The following is a 21,615-nucleotide window of genomic DNA, read 5'->3' as shown; positions in this document are numbered from 1 at the left end:
TCAACACCTCTAAAAATGGCAAATTTCTCTCTAGCTTAATTTGTCATATTCTTAGCTTCCAAGCATTGAACAAAATGATACTGAAACTTATTTATCTTTTTTTCTACTTTTTCGGGATTTGACTTCATGTGAAGTCCACTAATACCATAACAGTGACTACATTAACACATTAGATCATATCTTAAGTAGATGGTATGATAAGTATCTTGTGATGCGCAGAATAATTGAGAAATAATATACGATTGGCTTTACAACTTTGTTTTATTGCTTGGCAAGAACAGGCCTCCAATCCATATCTTCCAACCAGAGGAGGCACCACTGTGGCTTCAGGAGGTCGATTTCGCTGCCCCTCCTGTAGACATGAAGTAGTTCTAGACAGGCATGGAGTGTATGGCCTTCAAAGAAACCTGCTGGTGGAAAATATAATTGATATATACAAACAGGAATCTTCCAGGTAATTAACAATTTCACTTTGAAAGTTCATTTATCCATCCCATTTAATTTAATGGTATTTGCCTTTGAAATGTATGGAATTAGACTTCTCAAGAGTCAAACAGAGAATTTTGGAAAATTCAGGCCTGGAATTTTAATGCTAAGCAGTTATGAAGGGAAAATTGTAATAAGTATCAACAGCAGTCTTCATCAGATCTTTCTAACTGTCCAAGAAGTAATTTTGGACAGTAAATTTTGTTTACTATAGGTATGTGTCCTATAGGCCTATCTCGCCTAGCACTACTTTTTGGAGGATTCTTTTAAAAAGCTAAAGATTAATAGCAGCAAAAAGAGGCTTAATACCTGCTTCTGTGCTCCTCTTTTTTCCACTGCTTGGCATCTACCTGACCCACAAATTGTTTATGTTTGGGTACAAGCTTATCTCTTTTGTTGATTAAGAAGCTTAAAACACATACTGTATAGTACAATACTCATGCCAAATTCTCACAAATAGGAGAAAATGCCATAAATATATCTGTGGAATTTAGCAACTTTAGGAAGGGGCTCCTCAAACCTGTCCATATAACTACTGTATATTTTTCCATATAAAAGCATTTCTTTTTTCTCTACAAATGGAATGCTTTCATATGGAGAAGCATTAAATGATAGGAACAGACATGAAAGAGCCCCTAAAGAAGTTTCCAAAGGTAAATACCTTATTTCAGCAGTTTGCTATATACAGTAGACTTTTATGTCAAAACTATTAGACAGCAATAACATTTTGACAACTGTAATATTAATGCTTGGAATTATGCTATACTAGTGCATGGGAATTTTAAAAGACAGTGTGCAGACATTCAGCATTGAGAGAAGAGAGGGGAGAAGAAAGGAGGATGCAACTAGGGGAAGGGTCAGTAGAAAATAGGATTTAAGGATGTCATCTCCTTATTCAACAGCTACAGAAAGATCATTACTTTTGATATTGGACTTGTATATGAGTCTTCACTTTATTCTGCTGTATTACCGGCCTGAGTCTCAGTCTGTAAAGAACTTAAGGTCACTTTACTTCAGACATTTTAGCCCAGGGTAGTTCGACATCTATTCCTTGAGTAAGATCAAGAAAAAATTTCTTGTGCTCGGATATGATTTCAAAAATTGCTCATTATATGTATGGTGTGTATCAAATAGGACCATGCTACCCAAGACAATTATAAAGGATGCAATAGTAAATTGGTCATGCTAAGTGATTTCTGTCTTTGAAGTTTAAATTAAATATATAATAATTTATAAACATATAGTGATGTGATGGTTGTATATTACTGTTATAATTAATTCAAAGCAATATAATGGATATTACACAGGAAAGACTTATTCTGAATGAATTCTATCATGAAAACAAGGTCTATTGATTCTTCAGCAAAAATAAATATCCTTGTGCTTTTAATAACTACATTATAAAAGTGATTTAGTCACACTATTGCAAATGATGAAAGTCCATAAAACTAAACAGTTTGTTTAATTTCAGAAAGTGTATTGTGGGTCTTGCTTTTAAAAACGTGCACTACCAGGACAGTTTCTGTAATATGAATGTCTAATACATTCTGTATATTAAGATGTGGTGGAATGTAGTCTGGATTCCCAGCTGAGAGGGTTAAGAGAAAGAAAGTTAAGACAGCTCCACCCTAGCAATTCTCAGAGTATATCTTTAATGATGTGAGTAGCTGCTTTGGTTTTTGTCTGTAGGTGAGGAACAATAAAGGAAACTGCTTAGACCTGGACATTTTACCGCCCATGGATCACACCTGGCAATTGATAATGGCTCAGGGAGACAGACTCTGACCAGATATTAATGTATTCTTTGCATTCTACTATTAATTTGACAGTAAGAAAGATTGTGATGTCTGATTGGTTTATGGCATCCCATATCTTTGACTGAATTTGACTTCTTCCCCACTTGAAACTGAGATAACTGCTTTGTGACTGATGGGGAATGGGGTGGAACTCCTGCTGGTACTGAAGTGGCCTTAGACTTCCCTTAGGTAGAAGATGCTTTAAGCTACTGCTTACAACTGTATTAAAAAAAAATAATGGTTTTATATTGGTGATTTAGCAAGGGAGGCAAATTATTGGGAATATTTGCCAAGTAACCTTTACAGAAAACAGTCTTTTAACTTTTCCTAGAGGTCTTTCCAAATATTCATGTCCTTTCCATATTTCGCTCCATTAGAAGATAGCTTGTTTTAAATACATTGTTGGTGATATTTTTCAACTAGCCTGTCCTTTACATCTTTAATGAGAATCAATACATTTTAGATCAGTGTTTTCTGACTATTATTTAATTATATATATTATATATATTATACTTATACACATATACACACACACATATAATGTGTATGTATGTATGTATGTATGTGTGTGTGTGTGTGTGTGTGTGTGTGTATATACAGAATAATAAACAGGTAGAGCTTCATTGCATTGTCATGGCCGCCATCTTCACTTTTTGAACAATAGCATGCAGACACCTCTGGTGATTTTATATCCCCATATTTTTTTTTCATTCTCAGGGCCTTTTTTTATTTATATTGTTCTATTTGGGAGAGACCAATTGTTCAGTAGTAGGAAGCACACACTTGCATGCAGGTTGTCACAGATTCAGTTCCTAACATCTTCATTAAAAAGCTGGATAAAACTATTTAGTGTGGTGATTAAGGTGCTGGCCGAGAAACCAGTAGACTGTGAGTTCTAGTCCTTTCTTAGACATGAAAGCTGTCTGGATGGTGTTGGGCCTGTCACTCTCTTTCTCAGCTCAACCATCTCACAGGGTTGTTGTTGTGGAGAAAATAGGAGGAAGAAGTTATTCTTCTTGAGTTATTCTTAATGTAATAAAAGCAGGATAAAAACCTAGTAAATAAATAAAATAATAGGAATTTGTTTGCTCTCCGTGTGCTCCCAGAGAGCTATCAGTTTCATAGTTACCTTCCAAACAGAAAAATATTCTGATCTGCCTTTTAGTTTTTAAATCATTTTGATTTAGATTTGCTTTTTTCTCCTAAATTAATTCCATTCACAGGCCTGAAAGAAAAACTGAGCAGCCAATGTGTGAAGAACATGAAGATGAGAAAATTAATATTTATTGCCTGAATTGTGAAGTGCCCACCTGTTCAATGTGCAAAGTTTTTGGTGCTCATAAAGACTGTCAGGTTGCTCCCCTCTCGAATGTTTTCCAAAGACAGAAGGTAAAAAAACAAACAAAAATCTTTCTTTTTTTAATGGCTTCTCATTTGGAGAATTAATAACTCTCTGCTTATAAAATTAAGTTATAAGAATGCATAAAGTACATTATCTTCCATTGAAGTTATCTTGTTTAGATCTTAGGTCTGTGGTGGTGAACCTATGGCACGCATGCCACAGACGGCACGCGGAGCCGTCTCTGGTGGCACGTGAGCCATTGCTGCGCCGAGCTGCTCCCTCCTCCTCTCCGCGCATGCGCAGTCTGGGAATAGGCAAGAGGCTATAAAAGGAGCAACTTTCTGTGGAAGCAACATTTGCTGCAGACAGCTTAAGAGTGAGCACGAGTCAGAGTGGACAGCGAGCGAGTGAGCGAGCATGAGCCGACAGCTCGGTGGCCACGCCCACTCGGTGGCCACGCCCACCCGGCACCCGCCGATGCATAAGTGGGTTTTGAGTTGCAGTTTGGGCACTTGGTCTCTAAAAGGTTTGCCACCACTGCCTTAGGTCTGTAAAGGATTTTGTTTTTAATCTACTCAATCTGTTGCTCCAGCTGACAGGCACACAATTACAATCAATGTGCAATATTTGAGCCTATGCTGCTATTCCAAATATGGTGCCTTGAAGAGGTAACAGACTGAAATTCTCAACATCACCAATATTCGCGATGGGGAAAAAGTAAAGTTTTGTTTGAGGAGTTTCCAATTCATTTTTTTGCCAGAATAACACTGCATGTTATTGGTGCCATATAATCAATGCAAGTGGTTTCTGGAGAAATGTTTTAATTTCATGGCCTCCAAATTGGTCTGGTATCATATAGAAGCATTTCTTTATGTTTTTCACATAGTTGCCATCGTATATTGAGTATCCTTACAATAAATACCTAATTTCTTCCATCTTTATTCCCTAAACTAAACTCCTTACATCAATTTCAATTTCATATTCAATGCAACTCACCATAGGCATCAATTCTTAACCCTAACAGCACCAAAATGAAAAAACATGCATCATAACATCAAGAAGGAGGACTTTACACACCCTTTTTGTGTTTGTATTGCAACATCACATACAATACAAATATACATAATGGATAGTGTCACAATGTCATGACATATATTTTACCACTTTCCCCAATTACACATCCCTTCCAGAGGAATGCCTATAAAGCCCACCACAAAATATCTTCTGGAGGGTTTCTTCTGATAGCCAAAATCTACAATACGGTGGGCACAGCTTTGCAGTCAAAGCCTTACCCCACTTGTATATGCAGCAGCATTGAATTTGTATGCAAAAAGGGTGGGGCTTTTACCACAACACCCATCAATTTGCAGATTTTAATCATACCCCAAAGATGCACACAACTCCTCCATCAGTGAGTTCCCCTGATATTTCAGACTAACATAGTCTGGCACGGTAAAACTGCCTTTTATCTTTTCACAATGCTCCTAAATGTGACATGAAAGCAATATAAATAGTAGATTGTAGACATTATAAAATTTTCACTGATAGCTTCAAGTGCTGGCAATATACATGTAGTGTCTCAGTCTTCATCAGGTTGAAGTCTGGGTAACACTTGTTCCACCCACTCCCGACCAGTTGCTGTTGACCACAGTCCTTCTAATTATATTTTATTATTGCTGTTTTTCTTCTACTCTGAAATATTACTAGTCTGACTCTAGCATTCTTTAAAAAGTTATATCCAAATATCTTCAGTCTTTGATTTCAGATTGTGGTTTCTATTCTGATGATGCCTCTGTCTGCAAACCAATATATTTCTGTCTGTCTGTCCGTCATTGTTTTTTAGTTATTAAGAATTTTTTTATTTTGCCAATAATTTCTTGGCCATGGAATAGAAAAGTTCAGAGATGCTCCCAGAATCCTTTGCTGCCATCTGTTAAAGGTCTATTTATTTTTAACACAGCATTCATTAAACAGCTGTTTATATGGAATATCCTCATGAGAAATGCAACACAATTTCTTGAAAGCCTTGCTGAGGCTGCCGTGATACAGAGCCAGTTTATAAACAGAGCTTTTGGAAGCAGCCCATTATTATATTTGTCAATATTAAAGCTAAATACATGTTTATCAGGTTGAAAAAATGTATTTTTTTCAACCTGATAAACATGTTCTCTTACTCTGAAATAACATATATGAAATAGTGGTTAGAAAAAGCATCTAAATAGAAAGTGTTATACTTATGTACATCAATCACTATATTTCCTGCTACAGATGACAAGAAATAGCTCTATATTGTGAATATAAGAAACTATTGTTATTGTATGCTTATAGTAAAATTTACTGGTGTATGTTTGTTCCAAAAATCACAGGAAAAAAAAAATGAAAAGATCAGAGGACAGAATAATTAACATGAAACTGTCTAAAATATTTTTAGTGGGAGAATTAAATCATGCAAATCAGACTTCAATTTGAAAAGAAAACACCTCAGTTAAATAAATTTGTTATAATAACTTCCTCTTTTGGCAAAAGTATTATATTCAGCAATTTTATTTATGAGAAATTTTGAGAACTAGTTGTATCTCCTTAGTAACTAAATAAAATATACACTTTTTCAGTTTTCTTTTAGGAAAGTTTTAATGGTTATAAAGTTAAAAAATTAGATTACTACAATGCTTTATATTTTCCCAAAGTATATGTTTATTTTATATCACAGTCTGAACTTAGTGATGGGATCGCTGTGCTCGTGGGAAGTAATGACAGAGTACAAGGAATTGTAACTCAGTTGGAGGAAACCTGCAGAACAGTTGAAGTAAGCAAATACTATTTTGATACCATTGAATCAAATTATTATTATTATCTCTTCACAACAATTTGAAGTCATAGCTGCCAGTTCTTTTAACTGGTGTTGGTCTTCATATGCATCAAGATCTTCCCAAGAACCTAGGACATTGTAATGTATTATATTTATTTACAGGTAAATAAATATAGGTTTGTGACTGTGCAGCTTAAAAGTGCTATTTTGGTTTTTTGTTCCAATGTTGTCATCCATATGGTGTGTGGATGAGGAATTCCACAGTTTTAGGTTACACAAGTCTTTCTTTCTGAGAAAGAATTCTTGTTGCTTACAACTCTATGCAACTTCCACAAATGTTGTCTAGAGCCACCAGCCTTCTGGAACCAGTAGGCATTTTTAGAATTTGTAGTCTATGGGGTAGGTGTTTGCTGCACTACTAGTAAACCAGGCGAGGAAATCAACTCCACAGGGAGGCTAAAACTCCTTTTATAGACAATCTTGCAAATTGGATTGTGCTGTACCTCCTCCCCCTCCTTATATTTCAATGAATCAGGACAACCTCTGATTCACTGGAAACATTCTCTTGTTTCTCTAGACTTGAAAAATGTTTCAACCCCTTTTGCTTACCTGAAGCACTAAGATCCCATGAATAAATCTTCCTTGGTCTCTATAGTATGTGCTCTCATGAAAAGCTAGCAAGCATGGGGATTTGCAAGCTCCTGCTGCTTTCATCATAGTGTCAAAGGCAGCACTACTTTGCAAAGCTCTGCCCTTCTACATGCAAAAGCAACATCAGAACTTGTTTTCCTCAAACTCACCACTTGCCCTGTAAGCCCACAGGCACCACTGCTGCCAAAGGGATTGTCCCAGTCACAAAATGGCTGTCATGGAGGAGATAACCAGTTACAGGGTATCAGTTAAGCAGAATGCTATTTGGGACCCGTTTAGTTCTTCCCATTCTGTTTTGCTTCACTCCCTATCTTTAGTTTCTTGGGCAGACAGACCAAGCACCAGGCTGCAATCACCCATAATTGTAGTTTTTGTTTGTTTGTTTGTTTTTGTTTGGTTTTTTTTTTTGCTAAAAATGCCTTTGGGTTTGAAGAATTCTTGAAAACAGACAGTGCTAAAGCCTGGTACTTTGTTTTCTTCATAACATGCCAGCTTCCCAGTTTTGTATTAATTCATAAAATAAAAACAAGCAAGCATGATTTTTGAAGTATAACACCTCTGATTCTACAAATAGTAAGCAATCATCAAGACGAGTAACCATTGATATTCTGCTCCTCTATTAATTGATTGAGTCCCCTGTAAAAACTCTAAAAATTGGTGACCATCATGATCTCTGACAATGTAAAATACAATTTTGATATGTCCATTTATATTATATTCAATTTCAACAGATGTGAATTTTTCTGCATTTTCTTTTAATAGATGACCCTAAGTTCTAATCTTCAAAGAGATGGGATTTTCTCTCTATCCACATTTTCAATACAATACATGGTGTATCATATTTCCATGATTTTGTAAGAAAGGCATGGAATAATAAATATGTAGAGACAAGTAAATTAGGCCACTCAAAGGAAACAATTGCAGAAGTGGGAAATAATCACCCATGAATATGAATTGCAGCTAATAATTCCTTTACTTCACAATAAATGTTTTTATTTTACAGAAATTTGTGAAAAAGAGGGTTCTGATCAAGTATTACAACCTCATGAATCTCAGACATTGAATTTAAGCTTTAAATAACAATGTAATTAAACAGTAATGATTACATGGTTGAATTATGAGAAGAAATATGTGAGAGAAATGATGGCTCTATATGTTATTTGTATTTCTTTAAGACTGTGACAGACTATGATTGTGTTAATTCCCATGTTGTATTAAACCTTTACCCAGTATAAGATGTTACACAAGAATCCTTTTGTATCAAAAAAAAAAAAAAGCAAACAAGCACATTTATGGAAATTCTTTTTCATTTTTAAATGAAAAAAATGAGGTAAAGCTTACATGTCAATATGTCATTCTAATTTGCAAAAAATCCATAAGAGTCCTTTCAGTAATCAAAACATAAGAGGGGAAATAATATAGCAAACATGGTTCAAAATTGCTGAAATTTCTGAGCCAAGGAAAGTATGAAAATATTAGCACTTAAAAGTTAAGACATCACATTTTGCAAGTATGCATAAAGGGAGTCTGTATATAGCAAGGATGAAATGTGTTGGTATCAGGAGTTTGCAGGCCATAGCAAGCCTTTCAAGTACATTCACGGTAAGAATTAAACTCTCTCCAAAGGAGAGATACTGTAATATTGAAGTTTTAGCAACTTAGGACTCTTCCTTACAGTCAAGCTTAATCCTTGAGGTGGCAGAAAACTATATTGACATAAAACTATATTGACATAAAAATTGCTACACCCAGTGATGATCCTTACTACCATAGAAACAATGCCAACAAATTGTGTTGTCTAGTTACAATGTACCAAGCATGTTAAGGATGGGTTTTGCCATATTTTCCTAGCTTTTTCTTTCTTCCTACCAAATGTCAGCAACTGGCAGGAAAACATCCATCATTCATTTTCCTTAACATGGAATAGGATGTGAAGGAAGGGAGGGAGGGAAAGACAAGTTTTAACAGATAGCTAGACTGCTAGGTTTAGACATCTGCCAAAACATGATCTGGCTTTCTACAAGTGCTTTGTGTAGCTGTGTTCAAAGCAGCCCAATTCCCAGCTGATATTCAGAAGAACACTAAGAGCATGCTGAAAAGTAACTCAAGCAAAGATGACATTGTGATGGGAGTTGTGTTGGAAAGCAGAAGAGAGAGAACGAGGTCTGCCTCTACCATTCACTGTGTAGCCCTTAGTATGGCACCAACACTATTAGCTGTTTTTCAAGGTGACTTATGTTTCAGAGACCAGGTAGAGTTCATGAAAACTCAATTTGAAAGAAGTGGACTGTTCCACTGCTTAAAGCAGAATAGTTCTAGAAGACAATGTCCAAGAATGGGAGGGGAAAACTAACATGTGAATCTAAATATCCAATAGCTGTTGGGATGATCCATCTTTTAGGAATCACCCAACTGTACTATTGATAGCATGGTAATAGAAATGCATAAAGTTTTACCAACTGCAAAAGCTGTGTCAGAATAAGGCAAAAAAGGCACTGATAGACCTAAGGAGAGTTGACACCATCTCAGATATGATCTAAGGATCAGATGAACACAACAGTAAAAAAACAGAGTGCCATAATTAGTTGCAAGCAAAAAAAAGTTCTTAAATAAATCCAAAGCTTTTGTTAAAGGTTTTACAAAACAATCCAATATGAAGTAGAAGCAATAATCAAGACAGATATTATTTCTTTTCAATAATGACTTACTTACATATAATTCCCACTTTTTTCAAACGCTTACTTTCCAAAGCTAATCTAAGAAATGCAGATACTCATAAATCCTTTCATTTTCATAGCATTTAATAGGTTTAGCATCCAAGAATAATGCATGGTATTTTGGGAAACAGCTTTCATTATGTTTTCCATATTTTGTTTTCTTTGTTTATTTAGAAAGGCAATACCCCAAACTTCTAACATGTTTGCACAACAGAATGATTTTACCAATTAAAAATTCCAAGTGCAAGACTATTTAAATATAATTAATGTAAAACTGAAAACGTGAATGTAAGAAGGTTATATCTAAAAACATCAAATCAACAGAAAAGACATTTTTTTCTGCTCAACAAAAATCAATACAATTAAAAGGAAGATCCAAAACAATCCTATGAGGACACATCCTTCATAGTCTGTGTGAGCCAAGGAAGTTCTTTTTCATAATTCCAAATAACTGTGTCCCTCAGTAATAGAATAGAACATATGGATCACAGCCTTTCTACTTTCTAGCTCAAATATTTTTCTTAATTTCATATAATGTTTGTGCCCATTAGACACCAATATGATCTTGAAATCAAATAGTCAGTTGGAACTTAAATACAATCTTTTTCCTATTGAGTAAAAATGCAAAATACATTTCTTTCCCCATCTGGAATCAAAAATAAAGCTAAGTTATATGAGGGAGTTTCTGACTTGTTTATTAAGATAGCATATTTTATGACCTTTCTTAAATTGGCTTGCTGAAAATCTTAAATAAGGTATAGCTATTAAAATAGTCTGATTATTCAGTTGCAAAAGCAAAGTATATCTTACTAAACTATATTTAGTTCTGGAAATTTTCACAGGGTTTTTGAGTGTTCAATTTATGTAAAGGAAAAACTTATTTCAGGGTATTTAAAGTGGCAAATCTATATTACATACCTGGAAATTAATCATATTTCAAGAGAGATAGCCAGGACAAAGCCAACACTGGAGCCTAAACAAAAATAAATTTTGATTTAGTTTGACAATATGTAATCACATTGTATTAAATTAGTTACATACAATTATTAGAATTACTTCTCAAGATTCCAATATCTTCTATTACATTTATAATGTAATAGAAGATATTGGAATCTTGAGAAGTAATTCTAAAGTAATTCTAATAATTTACAATTACATTACAATATTTATTATTTATAATGTAATATAATTATAAACATTGTAAATGGCAATGTTTTGAGGGGTTTGGAGGAATTTGCAAGTCACTCTGAGCACTTTTGGTATAAACATTTATTTTAAAAGCTATTATAGTTCATATTTTTAGAATAATTATTCTAAAATCTTGATGCTTAAATAGAAATTTCTAGAGCTCTACCATCAGTGTTTGAAAAAAGTTTCATTATTATTACTATTATGAGGCAAATTTAGTTGGGTGTTAGTCTGGAATTTCAAAACTCAAAATTCCCTTTGTTCGTATCACCTTCATGAGTTGTCTCAATCAGTGAAGTTTATTGGCTTCTATAAGCCACTGTGAAAGGTTTAAAAAGAAAAAGAAAAAGCTTTTTCAGTGCAGAGGCATTTCCCTCAATTTATAAAAATAAAAACAGATGCAGTCGACATAATACTTTTAACACAAAGCTAATTATTCATTTCACAGGAATGCTGCAAAAGGCAGAAAGAGCAACTATGTGAAAAATTTGATTATTTGTACTTGATATTGGAGGAACGAAAAAGTGAGATGACACAAATAATCACTCGGAGCCAAGAAGAGAAATTGGAACATGTCCGGTCTCTGATAAAAAAGTATGCAGACCACTTAGAGACAGTAGCAAAACTGGTGGAATCAGGTATCCAATTTATGGAAGAGCCAGAAATGGCTGTATTTTTACAGGTATGTTGGAGAAAAGTTTTTTTAAATGAGAATATATTATACAGTTTCTAATTAAATCTTCCCTTATGCTAAACCTCTCAGAGGAAAATTCTTAGCATTTGAATAGGAAGTACCATTTGAGTGTTCATCATGTACTTCTCAAATTTAAGTTTTATAGAATAACTACCTATGTAGTAGTTTTCCATATTCAGTCTGAATATTGTATTTTTGCACACCACATATAGAATTTATAATATTTTCTTAAAGTGGGAGAAAATGGTTAAACAGATAACACTTATAGGGAAATACGTTTTTCAAAGTGAAAAACAAAAGATACGTATTGGAGATGACATTTATCCTAGGGTTATTTTATGAAGATAATAAAAACCCTTTGGAATGTAATACAACTTACTGTATAGGGAAATAATTAGGTTATATTATGTGATCCAATTTTTCCCAAAAATTCAATTTAAATTTGAATATTAATAGATAATAGGATTTTCTCCTGAACAGTTTATATTCCAATCTGTAGAATCAGATGATTCTTATTTAAGTAGAATTTCCTACTTTGTGAAGATCATCTTCAAGTTCATTCAGATTTTCCAAAGAGATGAGAGTGTATCATATTAGAGCATGTATCTTTATTTTTAGCTGGTAGCACTCCCAAACCATAAAGTTAAAGTTTGGTAACTCATTCTATTAAGTACATCAGGTAAATTGAATATAAATAGCCTGATATTTCCCAATATGAAAAATGCACTAATCCTATACTCTTGTCAGCTTATAATTAATGCATATCTCAGTCATTACTCTATAGTGCAAAAGAAGCAAGAATCATAGCTACAGACCAATTTGTGATATTAGTTGGCCTACATTATTGCTTAACCCAAGGGACAAAATGGTTTGCTGTTCTGTATTGCAGGGTCCCCACCCCCTGGTCCATGGACTGGCACCAGGCCGCAGCATGCCAGCAACCGGGCCGTGCAAACTAATGAAGCTCCATCCATGGGATGCAGGCAGCATGCAAAACCACTCCCCCTCTGGTCTGTGGAAAAAACTTTGTCCATGGAACCAGTCCCTGGTGCCCAAAAAGTTGGGGGCTGATGCTGTATTGAACTAAATGTTCAGGCTGTGATGGAGCAGGCAGGACAAACCATAGTAGTTCATAATCTTTACGGACATGATTTTAGGAATGTGTACATCAATGTATAACAGGGATGGGGAACATGTAATTGTTTACATGTTGTCAAGTGATATGTCTTATAACTCCTAACATGCATTGCAGCTATGCTAACTGTAGTGCTGGATGTTTTAATTTAACAACATCAAGAAGGTCTCTTGTTTCCCAATGTGGCCTAGAGAAATTAACAGTTAAAATATCTTTCTGGATCAAAATATACTTTCTAGTTTGGTTTACCCCAGAGGGTCCACTTTTGCATTATCTTGGTGAAATATCTTGTTATGGTTAGAATTCCAGCTATTATTTGTTAAAAGTATATGCTACCATTTTTATACATGAATTAACTTTAAATATGTATGCTGAAAAGAAAAGGAACAAGTTATTAAATAATTTATTTTATTGGCTATATTTTGTTTTTCACAGAATGCTAAAGCATTGCTACAAAAGTAAGTAAAGATGTGTTACCATTTTCATCGTAAGCCAACAATTTCTAAACTGTTCAGTTGCAAAATAATGCAGATGACACAATGGTGTTTCTATTTTAGAATTACTGAAGCTTCTAAAGCATTTCAGATGGAAAAAATAGATAAAGGCTATGAAAATATGACCCACTTCACAGTCAATCTTAATAGAGAAGAAAAGATAATTAGAGAAATTTACTTTTACAGAGGTAGGTTTCCCTTTTTTAAAAACGTTATTTTCCTTTTAGCTGTGAAGCGTTCAATTTTTGTGAAGACATCCTGTCACAAAAATAATCGAAAGACCTTTTTGACATTCTACAAAAATGAAAGATATATTTTACATGTCTAATAATCAAAAGTAAACTCATGAAGACTAAGATGGTATGCTGAAAAATAGAATCTGAGCTTTGGCATTAGTGTTGTATATCTTTCAAAATTCCAACATTCAGTATACATCAAAGCTATTAACCTCTTTCTGATCTGTTTATTTGACTAGCAGAACCTTAGCAATGATTACTAATAGTGATTCGTGATAGGACATTTCCTTGAATAAAGATAGTTATTAAGCTTGATTATGTGTATTTATGTACCCAAAAGATGTTAATTACTACTAATGTTATATTGAGAAATATTGAAAAGTTATTTATGTGTGTGCACATGTGTATCTGTGAGCATGTATACAGTATGTATTTATATACAGCAGCCAACAGTATTTATCCAATGTTTACAGCCATTGTAAAGAAAGAAAGTCAATTTTGTTGATAGTGAAGGTTCATGGAATCATATTGAAAAAGTGATAATTGAAAGCTTTTCATTCTCTACTCTTACCTTGTTGTATTCATAAGTGTAGTGGTAAATGAAGAGTGAGAAACAAAAGTGTAAACAACTATTTTAAATAAAAGATTGGAACAAATATTGTCAATATAGAAAGGCAACTTTTCCATCAAGATAAACTAAATTAGGATTCTGTGGTGCCATGCCACCTAAAATAATGTGTTTGTGTGACCCCCCCCCCTTACTTAATTTGAGACCCAACACCAAGTGACAAGTTGAGCTTGTGTTCTTGCTTCAGCTCCTTCCAACCCAGCTGTTTGAAAGCATGCAAATGCAAATAGATAAATAGGTAACACTTCGGTGGGAAGGTAACAGTATTTAACCACGTTTATATTAGTTATACTGAAAGCAACTAAAGTTCACAAATACTTCTTTATAAACCATCATTTATCAGAACTTGGTATTTTGTGCTTTTACTTAAATGTTTATCAACAGAAAGGTGAAGCTAGACCCAGTATTTAAAGTATAACGAAGTCATTTACCACAGTTCAGAATTCCCTTACAGAAAAACAAAGGTACTAAACGCTAACAAGCCTTTTCCACATAGTCCTGAGATAATCGCATGCATCATAACATGTCATATTCATCACAGAATACTATTTCATTTCAAGTCTTTGATGCAATAGAGTACAAAATCATGTGGACAGCCTAGATGTTGTATAAAAAGTGAGAGTTTAAGGGAAGAAGTGGAACTCTATCCTTTAGCGTTTTTAATTGCTACATTATATTGCTGTTAAACAAATACTCCTCAATATATATTTCAGCACCAACATGAGGCAGATTGGGAGGAGGGATTGTTTACATATGTACAGCACAGAAAGTTTGATGGCAAGGGAAATCATTTCCCTTCTCTTTTTTATATACAAATGGTATAAGCATATGTTCTTGATAAACTTGGCAACCCCATATGTCTAATATGTTCTTTGACTGTTCCACTGGGGACCTTTTTATTTTAACTAATATATGATAGCAATGATCAATAATTTATCCATAAGCTATCCATGTCTTCTTCTGACCAATGTCCATATCTCAGGCATAATTGCACTTCCCACTTTTCCTAGGAATAAAGGACTCAGTGACAAAAACCAAAGGACTCAAGAGTGAAAATCAACAGCCTGCTATGATAGTTTGTCCACTCTCTACACAGGCTACTTCCTCTATTGTGTTCTGATTATTAGATGAACAGTTTCTGCTTCTAAAAAAAACAATGTGCTAACCATTCTAGGAAATCTCAAAGTCCTTTGGGAAGGTTTCACAGAAAAACAAGTTGATAATTTTATTATGTGTTGAGAGAAACATCTATGAACAGGAACTGATACAAAAATACTATTCTGCTCAGAGTGCTGGCTATGTTTTTTTTTATGCAATTCAATTCCTTTAATAGGGTCAGAGACAAATATTCCTGCTTAGAAAAGGATAAACTAGCACCTTTAGAATCAAAGATTCTCTATTAACAAATTTCATTTTAGAGGAAATCAATTAGTGTATTTTCTCTTTTATGTTACAATAGAAGAAGAGGAGGAGGAAGAGGAGGAGGAGGAAGATGCCACAGAAGTGAAAACATCAGATGAAATCCACACTGAATCATCAGGTGAAGAAGATGAAATATCTGAACAAGCATCATCTCTGCAACTTCAACAGGATATTGCATTGAAAGACACATTAGCAGTATCTCAGAGTAATCTGATACCATCATTACCTTCTAACCCACTAGTTAATACTCCTACTACAGCAAAACAGGTAACTATTCTTCTCACCTCAGTTATGTTAAATATTTTATCACTTTGTTAATCCCTTTATTAATTAAATTTGATAGTCCATTAGCTCAGTCTTCCCCAATTTTTGGCATTTTGAGTGTGTTGATAAAATTCCGAGAATTTTCTTGCTCTCTGGTAAATCTGGGAGTTGTCAATCAACATATTCCTACCCTGAAGGTGCAGTAGGTAAAGATATCAGTGAAAACTGAAAACCTCATCTAGAGCACGTGGAATGGCTTTTTGCATACAGAAGACCACCATTGGATTCAGCCCTTAAAATTTTACTTAGAGCATAATAAAAAAATCCAATATCGGTAGAAAATAGCCAATCTTGCCCTTTCTGCTCTGATACAGTACTTTTAAAACTATAATTTCTGTTAATGTCATCTTAAAATAAAGCCGTACCCTATTGCCTAGAACAGTGATGGCGAACCTTTTAGAGACTGAGTGCCCAAACTACAACCCAAAACCCACTTATGCATTGTCGAGTGCCGGGTGGGCATGGCTGCGGTAATGGCAGACTGGGTGGGACTAAAAAGTTCAATCAATCAATTCCAACTTTGCAAGACCTTTTTTTTCCCGCGAGAAGTTGAAATTGACTGATTGAACCTTTTTTTTTTGCACATGGCGGCGGAGGCCTAAAGCGAAAAGGTTTTATGAAACCCAGCTGAAGGCCTAGGACTGGGGCGACAGCACGCATGCCCACAGAGAGGGCTCTGAGTGCCGCCGCTGGCACCCGTGCCATAGGTTCGCCACCACTGGCCTAGAACAAATAAAAACCAACAGAGGATTAAAAAAGTAACATTATGTAAAATAAAGCTAACATAATTATTAATAAAATAACTAGTAGAATCAGAATTTAACAAAAAGATTTAAAACCTTAGTGTTTGTTTGTTTTTTACTTTGGCTGCAGATGGTATATTTAACAAACAACTACCAAGCTGAGTTTACCGTTTCCTTAGTTTGATACTATATGAACTTCAATTCCCTACTGCTGAGTTAAACTGTTATCCCCTGATCCTTGAATTGGCAGAAAATTATACTGGCTTGACCTTGGCTGTTCCCATTGCCAATTCTTGTCCTGTCTCTATTTCTTCTGTTTCAAATCGCTGAAGTCACCTGTATTCCTTGCATGGTAATGGAAAGTGATGACTAACAGATTTTATACTTTTTTAAAAAAAAAAAGTCTTTATTAAATTTCAAAACCAAACATTAAAATACAAACTAACATAAAAGGAAAAATGGAGAGAGAATAACAGGACAAGTAAAAAAGGTGACAAAAAAACCTTATCAAATAAATATATAACAATAGTGACTCCCAACTTTTTCCATAGAGATAATAATACAATACAACAATCTCTAAGTCTAAATAAATAATACTAGTTCTTAAAATATCATAAAATACTAAACTTAACATTCTAAAAAAACAATATTCATAATATATTATTCGCTTAATTTTAATCTGAGATATTGTATATTGTCAAATAAGAATAACCATATAATTATAAATCCACAATATTTCTCTGGTCACAAATTTTATACTCTTGCGGCTGCCCTTGTGTGGTGTTGGAATAAGGTAGAAAGCACTCATGGATAGGGCCAACATGAAGCAAACTTAATGGGAAAATAATAGAAAAAGGTGTTGTCAGGACATGTTTATGTCATGTGTTGTGTTCTAGTTGGGGATAAGTATAGTAAAGCCCTAAGATCTGCTGTATTTTTCAGTAATCAATATCAAGTATAGAAAACTAAAATATATGTTTTCATGAGGCTGCCCTTTCAGAGAGAAAGATGGGAAGAGATAGAAGACAAAAATAAACACCTCAAATAATATGCATTCTATTTTTTCCTTTCCTTTTTTTAATCTTTCCTACTAAGGATAAAATTGTGGATACTACTACACCACAGCCTGGGCTAGTAGAAACTGGACTACAGTCAAATGGAGAGCCATCTGATCCCTTCTTCTACCCTAGTTGGTATAAAGCACTACCACGACAAACAAGCAATTCAAATCCAGCTCCAATGATCGAAAGTAGGCAGGTAGGGCCTTCCATTCCTGTAGAAGTGAATGTCAAGAAGACAGAGGCTCCAGAAGCAGCTTCTGCAAATACAAATTCTGCTGTGTGTGGTAAGGAAGTTAACCCATCTACAGATACTTCACAGGTTAGTATAATTCTTTGAGTACATTGCATTCAGCCATGATTTTCTATGAAGTAGTACTTTTAAGAAGGAAATTATGTTAGTACCTCGTTAACTCTAATATATGCCAATTCAGCCGCATAGTATCCCAATGAAATCTTAAAAGGAAATTGGAAAAGGAAAGCTACATTCTTAGACATAGACACAGTTATGTAATTTTTTACATCAGGTGCAGATCATAGTATTTACGGTACATACTGTATACTAGCTTTTAAAACCAACAAGCCTTTCTTGACATAATATTCCTGAAAATACCAAGGAACTGCAAGGATACTGCAAAGAATACCAAGGATACTAGGAACTGCAATTTGACACATCTAGAAGATATAGGCATTCACAAAAGGGGGCAATGACATCAGATGCATCATGATATCACTTTGCAATTGATGCCAGCAATGTGATGCCAGCAACATGATTTGTGTCTTTCATACAATGATGCATATGATATTCTTGCTTATTATGCAATACCTTTACTGGCCAGCATTATTTTGGGAATCACTGACTAGGCAATTTCCTCACTCATAATTTATAGTGCCATTGAAATACCTCTGTGCATACATATAAGTAGTAAACACAACACTATTTGAATGACACTGACCAATGCTACAAAGTTTTAGTAAAGAAGTGTCCCTAGTCAAACACTTTACAAGAAATTTACATATAATAGCTTCACTCTCCAAGGCACATTATTAGCAACCATTGTTGCATACTTGCTTTGCATAGCTGGGGGGAATTTATAGATAAGTAGCGCTAACCGACCCCCACGCCCCCCCACCCCCTCGCCAAAGAAGCTCGCCTTTCCAATGCCATTCTTAGGTCTCTGGTTTCCACTACCCTCTGGGACAAATTTGCATTACTTTTAGAAAGGAGGACAGTTTTAGGCTGCTCCTCTTTTATGCTTGGGCAAGAACTGAAGCTGCAACAACAAGATCAGGAATATGTCTTGATTATGAGGTCTCTGTTGAAATTCTTGCTTTGGGAGTTGCCTGATAGTTCTGATTACAGAAGCCAATTGTATTTGCAGTCTATGTGAAACAGATATATATGTGATCCTGTAAATCAAGGCGACCTGGCTGGGATCTCAAGAATGTGCAAATGATTCTATAAAATCAACAGATCTTTAAACATGAATTTGAGAAATACTGAGTTCTATGCAGCCATCCTCTCTCCATAAAATCCTACATAGAAAAATTATATGGGAGTTCTTGAAAAAAATGGCCTTCATATTGAGGAGCCCTGGTAGTGCAGTGATTAGAATGCAGCTTTCTAACTATGTCCATAGCCAGGAGTTTGATCCTGAACAGCTCAGCCTTCCAGCCTTCCAAGGTTGGTAAAATGAGGACCAGATAGTTGGGGGCATATACTGACATTTGGAAACCACTTAGAGAATGCTGTGAAACACTATGGAGCAGTATATAAATCTAATTGCTATTGCTATATCAATAAAAGCTATCTCAATAAAAGCTCTGAAAACAGTTCTAAGATTATGTGAAAATGCAGGGGAGAACTGAAAGTATATAATTCAAATTCACGTAATTCATGAAAATACCAAAACAAATTTTCATTTGAATCATGTGTTTATGTTTAAATTAGACATATTAAGTAACTTTGCCCTGCTGAGTATGTATCATTGAATTCCAGTTCCTTTTATTCTTTCCAATTCACCAGACTATTGAAATACTGCTCTGGAGATTTTCTCATACTGTAAAAAACTATGGAAAGCACTTCTGGAACCGAACCGAGCTTTAGCAGATCCTGCACTAAGCAGGGGGTTGGGCCAGATGTCCTCTGATGTACCTTTCCACTATAGTACATGATTCTGTAAAAAATGAGTCAGCAAAACATGCTTCCTTGCCATTTTCCTCAAATGGACAGCCTCCCCTGGATTCATTTGCCTCTTTAAGTGGAAGGAATAGTTTTCATTGTCAAGTTGTCATGTTTGGATCTAACCTTATGAAATAACTAATGATATTAAGAGAAAATCACACTGAGTTCAAAGGGGCTTAATTTCAGAAAAGAAATGATTGGGCTGAAGTATAATTTAGCACATTTGCAAAAGGATGGTAATGGCTTTGACACTGATGGTATGTTAAAATCTTGACTTAATAAAATCAGCTCCAGTTGTAATGGAAAGTTAAGATTTCATCTTCACTGATTCCAAACAAATCTCCTTATGTAGTTCTCAGATAAGAGAGTTATGCTGAGACAAAGTTCCAAGTTCCATATACAAACAATTACTAAATTATCATAAACTCATTTTTGTATGGGTGAAGATCTTGAGACCTATTACTTTAAATGATTCACTAACAGTTCATTTATGTAGTGCATATAAAGATTAAGATAAAATATAATTCAGGAGCCACGTCTTTAATCTTATCTGTTTGTATTTACACCTGTCTTATACTTCAGGCCATAGGATTTCAGAACCAGGAATAGAGCAGAGTACCAAGGTCACCACTATGGGTAGCCTCTGGTTAAAAAAAAGCTGTTTGGCTTTCTCTGCTACTATTGCTGAACAGGGTTCTCTTGCCCAAAACAAAGACCTACCCAAGAGTATTGAAAGCAGAGCCACTTACTTGCCAGGCCCTAGGACAGTGGTGGCGAACCTATGGCACGGGTGCCAGAGGCGGCACTCAGAGCCCTCTCTGTGGGCACGCGCGCCTTCGCCCCAGTCCTAGGCCTTCAGCTGGGTTTTATAAAACCTTTTCACTATAGGACTCCACCACCGTGTGCATAAAAAAAAAAAAAAGGTTCAATCAGTCAGTTTCAACTTCTCGCGGGGGGGGGGGAAATCTTGCAAAGTTGGAATTGATTGATTGAACTTTTTAGTCCCACCCAGTCTGCCGTTACCACCGTAGCCACGCCCACCCAGTGGGCACACCCACCCAATGGGCCACGCCCACCCGGCACCCGACGATGCATAAGTGTTTTTGGGTTGCAGTTTGGGCACTCGGTCTCTAAAAGGTTCGCCATCACTGCTTGTGTCAGTACATTTTGGCAGATGAAGTGGCTAGCCACCATGCTGCTGGTGGCCATCTGGGGCACTGACAACAGCTTTTGCCCCAAATAGCCTGCTTCCAGGTACAGCCCCTTTTATTTAATTTACATTTGTTTGTTTGTTTTTTGATTGATTGATTGATTGATTGATTGATTTATATGCTGCCCATCTCCCTATCCAAGTGAATCTGGGCAGCTTACCATGTAGTGTAGTGTATCACTGTATAATTATGCCTCTTATTGGTGCTTAAGAAATTGCCATATAAATTTGTTAGGATCCTATCAATGCAAAGCTTTGTATCAAGATCCTACTGAGATCAGAACTGAAACGTATCAGTGCTAGGAGGATATTTTTGTGAGGAAGGAAGCCTTTTTTAGGTGTGTCTGCTCAGAAGGCCTACTTTATCCGTTTGGGTGAGTGGATTCAGACTATAAACCAAAGCCAAACAAGCCACAATATGTGTCATTTTAATAAATTTGAGGTTCTGTCCATGGCATGGCCCCTACTGAGTCAGTTCACTCCTATTCAGAGAGTTT

The 21,615-nt window shown here is 35.3% G+C and overlaps 1 protein-coding gene across 1 annotated transcript in view; it reads left to right on the top strand.

The window, feature by feature from the left end:
* The window catches only part of TRIM55 (tripartite motif containing 55), a 36,696-nt gene that overhangs the window by 442 nt on the left and 14,639 nt on the right, over positions 1-21,615 (top strand). The window contains exons 2-9 of the mRNA XM_015817616.2: positions 282-454; positions 3,506-3,671; positions 6,335-6,430; positions 11,438-11,671; positions 13,254-13,276; positions 13,376-13,500; positions 15,636-15,865; positions 17,761-18,045. Coding sequence (XP_015673102.1) covers positions 282-454; positions 3,506-3,671; positions 6,335-6,430; positions 11,438-11,671; positions 13,254-13,276; positions 13,376-13,500; positions 15,636-15,865; positions 17,761-18,045 — 1,332 coding nt within the window. The remainder of the gene's footprint in view (positions 1-281; positions 455-3,505; positions 3,672-6,334; positions 6,431-11,437; positions 11,672-13,253; positions 13,277-13,375; positions 13,501-15,635; positions 15,866-17,760; positions 18,046-21,615) is intronic.

Source organism: Protobothrops mucrosquamatus, unplaced genomic scaffold, assembly GCF_001527695.2.
Source record: "Protobothrops mucrosquamatus isolate PMUCROS unplaced genomic scaffold, P.Mucros_1.0 scaffold608, whole genome shotgun sequence".
In the NCBI taxonomy this organism is placed as follows: Eukaryota; Metazoa; Chordata; class Lepidosauria; order Squamata; family Viperidae; genus Protobothrops; species Protobothrops mucrosquamatus.
The sequence above is the reverse complement of the archived record's forward strand: the minus strand, read 5'-3'. Positions and strand labels throughout refer to the sequence as shown.